Below are 12,066 nucleotides of genomic sequence, written 5' to 3'. Positions count from 1 at the left end.
GTTACAAAGTATTTGAGCTGTGAAATAAAATCTAAATAAATGTGTATAAATTAATACATTTGCAATGCTTTGCAAATGTATTCATACTCAGACACAGTGACACAATCAATTATACTTTGTTTAATACTTGTTAATACCTATAGAGGAATACAATGGAAGAACTGATGACATATCTTGGTTTCTAGTTTTAAAATATTCACAATAATTATATAATATATAAGTGTATATATAAGTTTAAAATAAACATTAACTTAGAGTCAAGTCATAATATTATTCTTTGAATTTGTTTTGTTGAAATTATGAAATCTAATCATAAGAATTTTTAAAAGATTATCAGAAGTACTCTGCAAAATTGTGTACACATTTTCATGGATTTATTTTCCACCAAAACAAAATTCACTTTTACATTAATTTCTTTGTGCATATCATTTACTCTAATAACTTCTGTAAATCATTTTATATATTGACATATTTGTTTACGGGAATAAGTATTCGTTAAATTGTTTTATTTCAGCAAAAGCTCCAATGTGACCAGAAGTCTATCAGGCCTACAAAACATTGAAGCTGAATACATTAAAAATCTCCAACAACAGATCTACTTCCTAGAGTTGGAGGCAAACTTCTTATATCCTTTGATAAAGGTTTTAATTGATCAGTCACTATGTTATGTAATGTTGTAATGATGTTATGTTATGTTATGTTATTTGTTTATTAAGGTGTCCTATATGGACTTATCAAATTAGACAGTACTTAGATAAGGTTTACAAAGAAAAAGCCACATTAAGTCCTTTAAGATGTTGAATAATATAGTGCTTTGTGTATCATTGAATGTAAAAAGTATTGCCTTTGTATTATATTATATTATACTAGTATTGTATGGTATCATTTCTATTTCCCCTTATAGTTATCCTGCCATTGGGCTATGATTATTGAATGGTTTGTGAATAAATAATAGATACATATAAATAAATAATTATGATATGGGATTCACATTTTAGTAAACATTAACTTTATTAAATAAGCTATAATCATGCTCACATAGTAACTTAGCTCTTGGTTAATGTTTTATTTCTGACTAATACAACAGAGGTATGTCTGTTGTAAACTCAACCACTAGGTAAACTTGGCCATTGTGCCATTCTGATCCAAGCCAAGGTAATAATTGTAAAGTACTTTGAACACAGCGTGGGAAAGCGTTACATAAGAACCCAACATTATTATTATTATTAGTAGTAGTAGTAGTAGTAGTAGTAGTAGTAGTAGTATTTCTCTAAGGCTTTTCCCACTGTATATAGTAATTATGGTAATTTGTTGTTCAGGCTGACTTTTTACAACATTAACTTAACATTAACTTTTGCAGTAAGTTTTATTTATTGATGTTTTCAGGTTTTATGCAATTTACTCACAAACACATTCAAAGTGATATACCTGGCATGTACCACCCGTTTCAAGTTAGTGTTCACTGGCTATGGTTGATACAACCACAAAGAAATAAGAAACTGTACATGCTACATTTTAGTAAATTTATAGTATTTATCATTGGTTCAACAACACTACTAAGCTTAACATTAACATGTCAAGTCCACCAATGGTTTGGTTCAGACTCTTGCCTACAGAAAGGTCAAGTTCATAACACATGTTATTGTAACAGGATGACTTTTGCTGATAGCATTTATTCCTTAACCAAAGTATACAAGAGAACAAGCGAGGAAGGCCACTGAAATGCAGCCAAGAATGACAGAAGAAGCTGAAAAAATGATGAGAAAGTTGAGGGTGAGTACAATACACCACAATACACTACAATACACCACAATACACCACAATACACCACATTCCAGTAAGTTTTTGAAAGAGGATACCTCAGTGAAAATAGCATCAACATGCATGTTGTATAACAGATAAAGCAGTGTTTCAATGAAAAAGAAGATAACAGAGTTTAAATGTAATGGAGAGAGTGGCATCACAATATATCACAGAGAGAAAAAAACATTAAAATATAGCAGAGAAAGTGGTATTTAACACAATACAGAGAAAGGAGTAAGGACAGATAATTCTATTTCTCTGTAATTTTATGAATACAAAGTTTACAATGGTTTAAAGCCAATAAAGACAAGTGGATTTTTAACACAATACAAAGAAAGGAGTAAGTACAGATAATTCTTTTTCTCTGTAATTTTATGGATACCAAGTTTGCAATGGTTAAAGCCAACAAAGACATTGCCATATACTTTAACATCTCCTATTACAAGCTGAGGTAAACAACACAGAGACCCAGTGGTCACTCTTGCCAAATTCCATTCTCTGTCACAATTTCCCTAATTTCTTTCTAGGAAATGCAAAATGACATGGATGGCTTGGGACTTGATTTGAAACGAAGAGAATCCAACTTGGACTTTGTAACAACAGAAAAAGAAAAAGTGTATGCAAGACTTCAAACTGTCGAAGGTAAGCAAATCAAAAGGCAGATATTTTCTTATAGGATTGTTATAAATTCTTTCCTAATACGTTTATACATATACCTAAGTAAAAGTTCTGGTTGCAGTCCTAAGAAACAGTACACAACTTAAGGCATTATTTAATGGCAGGGCTTTGAGGACATAATTCATGAACACCAATATGCAGAATTGTGCTTAATTTGCATATTACAGTGTTTTTACTTACTTAGGTGTATTCTGAAGGCAGGCTTTGCAGCCTATATGTTATTAAGCTTCATTTGCATATTACAGTGTTTTTACTTACTTAGGTGTATTCTGAAGGCAGGCTTTGCAGCCTATATGTTATTAAGCTTCATTTGCATATTTAGTAGAGTATTATCCAACCTACATAGCATATCAAATAAAGTGCTATTCAGCTACTTTGCATATTTATTACTCTCATTCAGGTATCTTTAGAGAACTGTTAGTCACAGAAAAACGGTTAAAAATATCGATTTCATTTTGTACAAAAAGCGTATTTTTTACTGGTAAACCTGACAAGAAAAAGTGACAAGTAATTATTAGACCCAGATTGATGAAGTCATTTTATCAACAAGCAACTTTTCTCCCTAATATCACAGTTACCTTCATCTTTGATTATGTTCCAAAATATGTCATCATGAAACATATTATATTGGGCGAAGTAACTTTCTATCTTGTCGGTAATTTATACTCTGTTTGATCACTCTGGCAAATCAAAGTACTTTTTCTGGTCTCCTAGTTTTAGACTTTTACAAAAAATAAGAATGGAGTGTGTTGCAACTTGTGATTTTACTATGTGATGTTTTCCAGTGATCAGATATCTGTTATGATTTGATCTTTTAGATACTTTTGCAAGGGAGAAGAGAGTGTTGGTGGAAGAGATTGTACTGTTGAAGAAACAATTGGATGCAAATAAAAGGGACAATATGAGCAAAGAGAAACAAATCCTGGAAGCTAGAACAGAATTGGATAAAGGAAGTGTCTCCCTTTCAACAGCTGATCATCAAATACAGATACTTAAAACACAGGTATGATGAAAATGTAATATTCTGACAGAACTCCATGACATGTAAATTGTGAATAAATTGCAAATGTTAAATAATATTTTAAAAAATTTGTTATTATATATACAATAACAAACATTTTACACATTTATTACACTTTTGCAATGTACTGAGTTACAAACACAGACTTTTTCTATGTTATTTTCACATTGATTTTCCAGTAGAAAGCAATGATAAAATTGTTTTATAAATTAAAAATCCAAAATAAATACCATATCCTCATATATATGGCCAACTTTAATTTATCAGATTATTTTGGACATTTTGACTCATATCTCAGACACTTCACAACCAAATGAGATAAAATCACCTAGTGACATAGACCACAAAGACATCCAGAATATTTTGTTTGACACATATAATATACAACATAAAGTTTTGGCTTATGTGTCTATGCTCAAACCATTAAGGTCTATGGCATGATAAAATTTACTATACTATGTTTTGACAGTGTCCCATTCTTACTACATTGATGCATAATTTGGGGATATTTAATAATCTGTTACTTAATGTGCTAATCATGTATTTTAACAGGTGGACCAGAAGAATGACCAACTCAAAGCTACTCAGATGTCACTTGAAGAAAAACGAACTGAATTATTGAGAACACAGACACAATACAGAGAACTAGAAGATAAATACTACAGTAGTACTGCAGCTATCCAAGACAAGGCTGTACAAGATTTGAGAGTAAGTTAAATAGATAAATATTATAGTGGTACAAGAATTGAGAGTGAGTTAAATAGATAAATATTATAGTGGTACAAGAATTGAGAGTGAGTTAAATAGATAAATATTATAGTGGTACAAGAATTGAGAGTGAGTTAAATAGATAAATATTATAGTGGTACAAGAATTGAGAGTGAGTTAAATAGATAAATATTATAGTGGTACAAGAATTGAGAGTAAGTTAAATAGATAAATATTATAGTGGTACAAGAATTGAGAGTGAGTTAAATAGATAAATATTATAGTGGTACAAGAATTGAGAGTGAGTTAAATAGATAAATATTATAGTGGTACAAGAATTGAGAGTGAGTTAAATAGATAAATATTATAGTGGTACAAGAATTGAGAGTAAGTTAAATAGATAAATATTATAGTGGTACAAGAATTGAGAGTGAGTTAAATAGATAAATATTATAGTGGTACAAGAATTGAGAGTGAGTTAAATAGATAAATATTATAGTGGTACAAGAATTGAGAGTAAGTTAAATAGATAAATATTATAGTGGTACAAGAATTGAGAGTAAGTTAAATAGATAAATATTATAGTGGTACAAGAATTGAGAGTAAGTTAAATAGATAAATATTATAGTGGTACAAGAATTGAGAGTAAGTTAAATAGATAAATATTATAGTGGTACAAGAATTGAGAGTAAGTTAAATAGATAACTATTATAGTGGTACAAGAATTGAGAGTAAGTTAAATAGATAAATATTATAGTGGTACAAGAATTGAGAGTAAGTTAAATAGATAAATATTATAGTAGTACAAGAATTGAGAGTAAGTTAAATAGATAAATATTATAGTGGTACAAGAATTGAGAGTAAGTTAAATAGATAAATATTATAGTGGTACAAGAATTGAGAGTAAGTTAAATAGATAAATATTATAGTAGTACAAGAATTGAGAGTAAGTTAAATAGATAAATATTATAGTGGTACAAGAATTGAGAGTAAGTTAAATAGATAAATATTATAGTAGTACAAGAATTGAGAGTAAGTTAAATAGATAAATATTATAGTAGTACAAGAATTGAGAGTAAGTTAAATAGATAAATATTATAGTGGTACAAGAATTGAGAGTAAGTTAAATAGATAAATATTATAGTAGTACAAGAATTGAGAGTAAGTTAAATAGATAACTATTATAGTGGTACAAGAATTGAGAGTAAGTTAAATTAGGAATGTAGATAAGGGCCAGTAGTCGGCAAAATAAACTGACTACTTCTCCACTGTTTCTTGCCAGCTACTTTTTCAGGAATTTTTTTTTTAAATTCTTTGTTTCAAATACGATTCATCCATTGTTGGGCAAAGTCGTGGGTCTCATTCATAGATATTACTGCCTATTTTTCAAATTTTACCTGATACTTTAAAAATTAGCTACATCCCTGATATGAACATGTAGTAAAAGACTTATATACATGTAGACTATGTAAAATTATTAGGACAATGTGGAGACTTGAGTCTGAAAACATTTATATAAATTAAAATTAGAAGACATCCCTGAGTATGTGTATTTACTTAAGTTTGCTGTGTTACTTTCTTTGTACAGGACGAGATTCGGATGTTGAGACAGAAACTCAAAGATACTGAGTTGAATGCAGATCAAGATCGATATCTACGAAATAAAGTAAGCATGAAGATTTTTATCACAGATTGTCAGAAATTGTATCTAAAAGGGGAACGCCACTCCAGGAAATAGAGTCATTTTCATAAACTATCGGTTCTGGAGAATTATTTCTCAATTTTACACCACATACAATTGCTTTCAGAGAAACATCAAGTTGATCTTGTGCCTTTATAGGGTATTTTTTGCTATGGGCCATTGTATCATGGGGGTCAACAGAAATAATATATTCATGGTTGCACACTGAATAATTTCATGACTCCTAAGTGTTTATTCCCTTTACTGTAAAACATCTCATGAATATTCATTGTTCAACCATGAATAAATTTCTGCTGACTCCCATGAGGCAATGTGGCCCATAGTAAAAATACCCCATAAAGGCTTAAGATCAACTTGATGTTTCTGTGTTATCGCAAGTACTTGTAGGTGATGAAATGTCATGAAATGACTCTCTAGAACCTATAGTTTATTTCCTAGAGTGATGTTCCCCTCTAATTTGATTAACTCATAACAATGTGTATGACAGTGTGTATGACAGTAACATAATAGTAGGCAGTGTCTATGAATATCTGGGAAATACAAACAAAATGTCAATATTATCTTTTGATTATTAAAAAACATTATTTTTCTCTCTTTTTTTTAGATGTCAGATGATTGTAGTGGTTTGGTAAAAGAGAATGCCTTGCTCGGTGCCCAAGCCTTGGACTTACAAAAACAACTTGACAGGGTAAGCATTTTAGTCTTGGACTTAAAACAGTTGGACAGCATAAGTGTTTTAAGTTTCCTTGATATCAATACATTTATATTCACAGCAAGTCACCTTTTCCAGTGGCAGTCAGTTGACTTGCAGTTTAATCAAGTCATACTCAGCAAAGATTACATAACAATATGTTGTATTGCGTGTGATACAAAATGTAGAATCAAAACATTTCACGGCTTCAATGACTTACTATGTGTGAATAGGAATTGAGGAATTTTGTAATGATCATATCCATGGCAACCAGTAGACTGTTGACAGTCATTCATGCCTTTTTTGTTACATTTCATCTAAAACTAAAGTTGTCGCCTCGCTCCTATCCGGAGCAACACTACTATAACCGCGTACTGATAGTGAGGGCCATAGGCTGATAAAACGTAGCAAAAAATGGCTAGGCTACCAGGGAATGACCCAAAGAACTTGTTTTTATCAGGAAAGGACATTGCGTGAAGATCGTGACACAAAGAGAGCAGCTGATATCAGTGAACTTGTGAATGTGAAGGACAAAGAACGACAATTACAGTTTGAACTTGACCAAATGAGAAACCAGTTAACACAAGAGAAGGAGAGAAATAGATACTATATGGAACAGGTATGGTAGAAAATATGACACACTTTTGAAATATGAAATAGTACTCCTGAAAGTATTCGATATTACTGAAGTAAATAGCCCCCTCTGTAGACAACTTTATGACTATCATAGGAGGTAAATTCAGTAATATGGAAGTACATGTACATTACATCCATCACTAATAATGTTCATTTAGTATTTATAGTGTGATAATAGCATTCCCTAGAAATTTACTTTATTCATTCTGAAAACACTCCTCACACTATTTGTCTTTGACTCACAGTGAGAAGGCTCTTTGGGTCACTCATATTTTCCTTAGCTGAATAAAAAATATTTGGAGGGCAATATGTCAATATTAATAATCATTCTGTTTGTTCCCTACCAGCTATCTAAGCAAGAACAGGTGACAACATCTCAGTCATTCAGTTCTAACACATTACGTAGTAAAGTAGCAGAGTTGGAAGGACTGCAATCTACCACTGATGCGGAAAACTCGCAGCTGAGAAGAGATAAAATGCTGTTGGTGGATCATGTTGCTGAACTTCAGAAACAAGTAAGTCTCCCTTTAGTGTATGGAGTCAGTGTATCAAAATCTCTCACAGTCCTAGATACTGTAGACCTAAGAACTTGTCTAAGACTATTAATTTGTACAATTTCAGCACTAAAGCAAAACGTGAAGTACACATCTTGACATGTGTTTTGTAACCATGGTATACTCAGAACCACTATACATGTCAATCACATGTCCACAGACTACCAATTCTTGTCATGGGGGCTACCATCATTTGCAGCTGGTAGCTTGCTCAGGATATCACTAATTGTGTGGTGATTTAGAAAACAGAAGATTAAAAATCATTTCCAGACATGGAAGTATTTTGATAAGACATATATCTCCAATGGTGACCTGTTTGCAGTTCAAGAAACTGTATGAGATGACTGATCATCATCCTTGCACTACCAATTTTGGAAAGAGGTGGTCCACTGCGATTTTGAAAGCAAAAATTTAATTTCAATCTCTGAATAATGTACAAAACTTAGTCTTTGGGAGCAACTTGGAAACTAAAAATTGCAGAATTTTTCAGAAGTAATGGTAGCTTAAATCTGAAGTGTGAAGTTGGTTTTATATCTTTGACATCATTGTAATTTGCATAAATTGTTTCCATCTCTTAGACCTCACCATTCTAATTTACGTAATTGTTTCCATCTCTTTGATACCATTCTAATTTACATAATTATTTTCCACTTCTGACATCACCATTCTAGTTTGCATATTAATTGTTTTATCTCTGACATCATTCTAATTTGCATGAATTATTTCTAACTTTGACTGCACCATTCTAATTTGCATAAATTGTTTTATCTCTGATATCACGATTCCAATTTGCATAAATGATTTCTAACTCTTTGACCTCATCATTCTAATTTGCATAAATGGTGTTTTTTCTATGACAGCTAAGAGACAAAGATGATGATCTTCTTCACTTGCAAGCCAATATGTCATCATTAGAAGGACGTGTTGACAACATGACCCGAACTACTGTTTTAGAAAGTAGCCTACAGAGTCAGAAATGGGGAGAGTTTGAGAAAATGGCTGAAAGTATGAAGAATTTATCAAGAAGCATGACAGCAAGATCATACAGTCCTGATTATGCATAATTGCATAATTAATATGCAAGTTGTAAGTACTCATATTGTGAATAGAATTGTTCTATGTATTATTCAGTTGTAAGCCAGTCTATGAATCCAGTAGATTTAGTTTTTAATAGTTATGTCTTTATATTTTGATTAAGTCCATATATATTTAATTGTTAGTAAATCCTTTTTATTTGGAATTGTGTGTATGAAGTTCAATGTCATTACTGTTATTACTTTTTTTTATTGCATGTTCATATATATTACACTTTTTGAGAGGTTCAAATCTTATGTACTGTCATATTATCCTTCCTTACAATGTAAATATCCCACTGTGGTTATCATTTGTATGCTGTTTGCATTGCAAAGTTGTTATCCCTTTCTTTGATCAGCATATTCCATCAAAGGATAGTGTATGATGATAGACAGTGAAGACATAAACAACAGAAGGTTCACACCACTGTCCATGATATGATGTATCCGTCCCAATTTCTTCTTATGTCATGGTTCTATGGATATCGATCCATATTCTCATTTTCTTGAATCTGGTATTATTTGTGGTTTCATTTGTGTTCATTTTTCAGTTGTAAGTTTAAGCATACCTCCAAAGAATTTGATTTGCAAGCGTGTGTTTTATTTCAATGCTAATATATACCATCAAGTATGTGTTTTATTTCATTATATGATCAATATTTGAGTATAGATAATAGATATTAATTAATAAAATCATTGCAAACCATCCCCGAATAATTGAAAACTTTATGTATGTTATGAAGTAATGAAGTTTATTCAATGATAAAACTGATAAAAAGTATTCCCATTTGTTTTAATTTTCCACTTATAACTTGAGGATGATGTAGTGGAATTTTGTATATATATTTTTGATATCGAAAACATGCACATTGATCTTGTGAAAGTTTTTAGAAAAATGTCTTTTTGATATAAATTATAAAGGATTGTGAACATGTCAGCTTATGATAATCACTTGCAAAATATTTGGAGTGAACAAAGGTACACTGGAGTTGAAAATAAAGTAGGAAAAGGAAATTGATAAAGTTATGAATATTGCGATTTTTCTTACCAGGAGAGTGTCATCTTTTGTACTTGTCACAAAATATTAAAAGTCTTGAAATTTATCTGAAATCTAATCCAATAAATTCAAATGAGGTTTACAGAAAGTTGTACACAAATGTTATTTCAGCATTGTGTTAAAGTTAGTATCAAGTATCAATCTTTCTTTATTCCAATAACGGAATGTACCTCCATTTGTCCTTGGAGGAGGATTATAGAAATCCATAGGAACGAATAAAGAAGGTCATGTGAGCCAAAAGCACAAAGCAGCTTAGAAATGAATATATACATTGTGTATAAAGACTACAATGCAAAACAAAAAGGAAGTGAAATACTGTCCCTGATCCTGAAACAATCTATTATGAATTTTGCAGTCATCACTACAATACTGAGCTTTATCTATAATAATGGTTAAAGTTAGTGAACACAACCATGAAACTGATAACATAGATGTGAATTATATACCGTATACTGTTTGTAATTGAATCATAAAGATATAATTCTAAGCATAGTGAATATTAAATAACATTCAAACTCCAGCTGTATAAAGATTAAACTTTTTTCTAATAGTATTTTTAAAGACCACAGTTATTTGACTGGTTTTTCAATACTTTTATACTGTACATTGTAATTACATATGCATCTAAAGTTTACAACTATATTCTTACGCATGTCAAAGTTATTTGTAGATTACTCTGTATTTTAGCATTTTTATGGAAAATATAATTATATTTCATGTATAAGATGGCTAAAACTTTGATTTTAGACTAAATTTTGTCATTATGAGTGGTTTATGATAGAACTACTTTCATTGTCACAAGTCAGGGTAGGTAAATTCAGCACTGTGCAGGATCGGCTGGTTTCATCACAGAGAGTAAGATACATTTTGTATTCAGCCCTACTCAGTCTTCTCTTACATGACTCTACTACTCCATATTTCTGTACACTGTTTACTACTCTGTTATGTTACATCATTATAGTGGTTGTACCTCCTAACACTTGTACATGATGTATGACAGCTAACAGGCTACAAGGGCAAGGAGTTGCACCAACTAGCAATGTAACAGCCGTGCAGTGAACATGCTAGGAGGTATGGCAGCTAACAATTTAACACAGCAACACGGCTAATATTTCTGTATCGCAAAGATGAACAAATTTAGATGCTGTCTTGAATTGATGAATAGAAGTTCAAACAAAGTTCATTATGTACATTAAAATCAAACATTTAGAATAGTTGTGCATCTGGTGGTGAAAATTAAGAGTGTTTATGGTAATACTTATCAATTGTTTAATTTGTTCTTGATAGATGTTGGCCAAAAACTTATGTTTACTAGTGATACAACATACTTGTCGAGTACTTATGTTATAATGAATTATTTTTTTCATTGCATATATATATCTGTCTGTTAATTACCTTTATGTGGCATTAGTTTGTAATGTTTGATCAGATTTTCTCTCCCACAAAATTGTTAGTTATGTTTTTTTTAATTGTTTATTGTTTGAATTATGTAAATTAATGCAAGAAAACATGATGACATCAAGTTCATGTTCAAATTGTTTCTATTTTGATGTGTGCTGATTTTTGTATTGTAATCATTGTTGAAATGCAGACTTTAATTTAATGAAATGATATGTTATTATTCAATGGTCGACTTGCATAGTAAAATGAACACTTAATACCGGTGAGGCTGAAGAGACACAGTATTCCAGTTTAAGGTGATTCTGTAATGACATCTACTCATCTACTGTAAGCTGACCTTGATTCAAAGTCAGAGTTGTCATTTGTAATAATATATTATTCTTGTTTTATTTTGTTGTGTTTTATCTCTTTTCAAGTTTGATACCATTTCGAATGCTCCCCCAAATTGTGCTTTGTGTTGTTGTGTCAGCTGTGTGTTCTACATAATGTAATGTCACCTGAGGGCAGTATGCTTACCATAGGGTGAAAACCATTTTACTGTGTACTGACAGAGGCAGTGTACACTCAACTAGTGTGATACATCACAACACGGAAATGTCATCTACCAATTGTAGTAAAATGTTGAAGATATTTAGGATGCAACATCCTACCCACATCACCAATGACCTTGGGTGGAATATTTTACATGAGTTAGGGAACACAGTATTTGTGTTTGTGTTTGCTTGTATAAGGAAAAAAAAAA

At 31.2% G+C, this 12,066-nt stretch overlaps 2 protein-coding genes across 2 annotated transcripts; both read left to right on the top strand.

Moving 5' to 3' along the window:
- The first annotated feature begins 1,717 nt into the window (after window positions 1-1,717).
- LOC144444929 (uncharacterized) lies at window positions 1,718-7,158 on the top strand. The gene is made up of 8 exons (XM_078134481.1): window positions 1,718-1,773; window positions 2,331-2,445; window positions 3,300-3,484; window positions 4,055-4,210; window positions 5,799-5,876; window positions 6,517-6,600; window positions 7,064-7,112; window positions 7,154-7,158. The coding sequence occupies exons 1-8, from the start codon at window positions 1,723-1,725 to the stop codon at window positions 7,156-7,158; spliced, it is 723 nt and encodes a 240-aa protein (XP_077990607.1). The 5' UTR covers window positions 1,718-1,722.
- Window positions 7,152-8,868, top strand: LOC144444449 (uncharacterized). The gene is made up of 3 exons (XM_078133870.1): window positions 7,152-7,222; window positions 7,587-7,754; window positions 8,654-8,868. The coding sequence occupies exons 1-3, from the start codon at window positions 7,169-7,171 to the stop codon at window positions 8,855-8,857; spliced, it is 426 nt and encodes a 141-aa protein (XP_077989996.1). The 5' UTR covers window positions 7,152-7,168; the 3' UTR covers window positions 8,858-8,868.
- Window positions 8,869-12,066: the final 3,198 nt, after the last annotated feature.

Source organism: Glandiceps talaboti, chromosome 13, assembly GCF_964340395.1.
Source record: "Glandiceps talaboti chromosome 13, keGlaTala1.1, whole genome shotgun sequence".
Lineage (NCBI taxonomy): Eukaryota > Metazoa > Hemichordata > Enteropneusta > Spengelidae > Glandiceps > Glandiceps talaboti.
The sequence above is the reverse complement of the archived record's forward strand: the minus strand, read 5'-3'. Positions and strand labels throughout refer to the sequence as shown.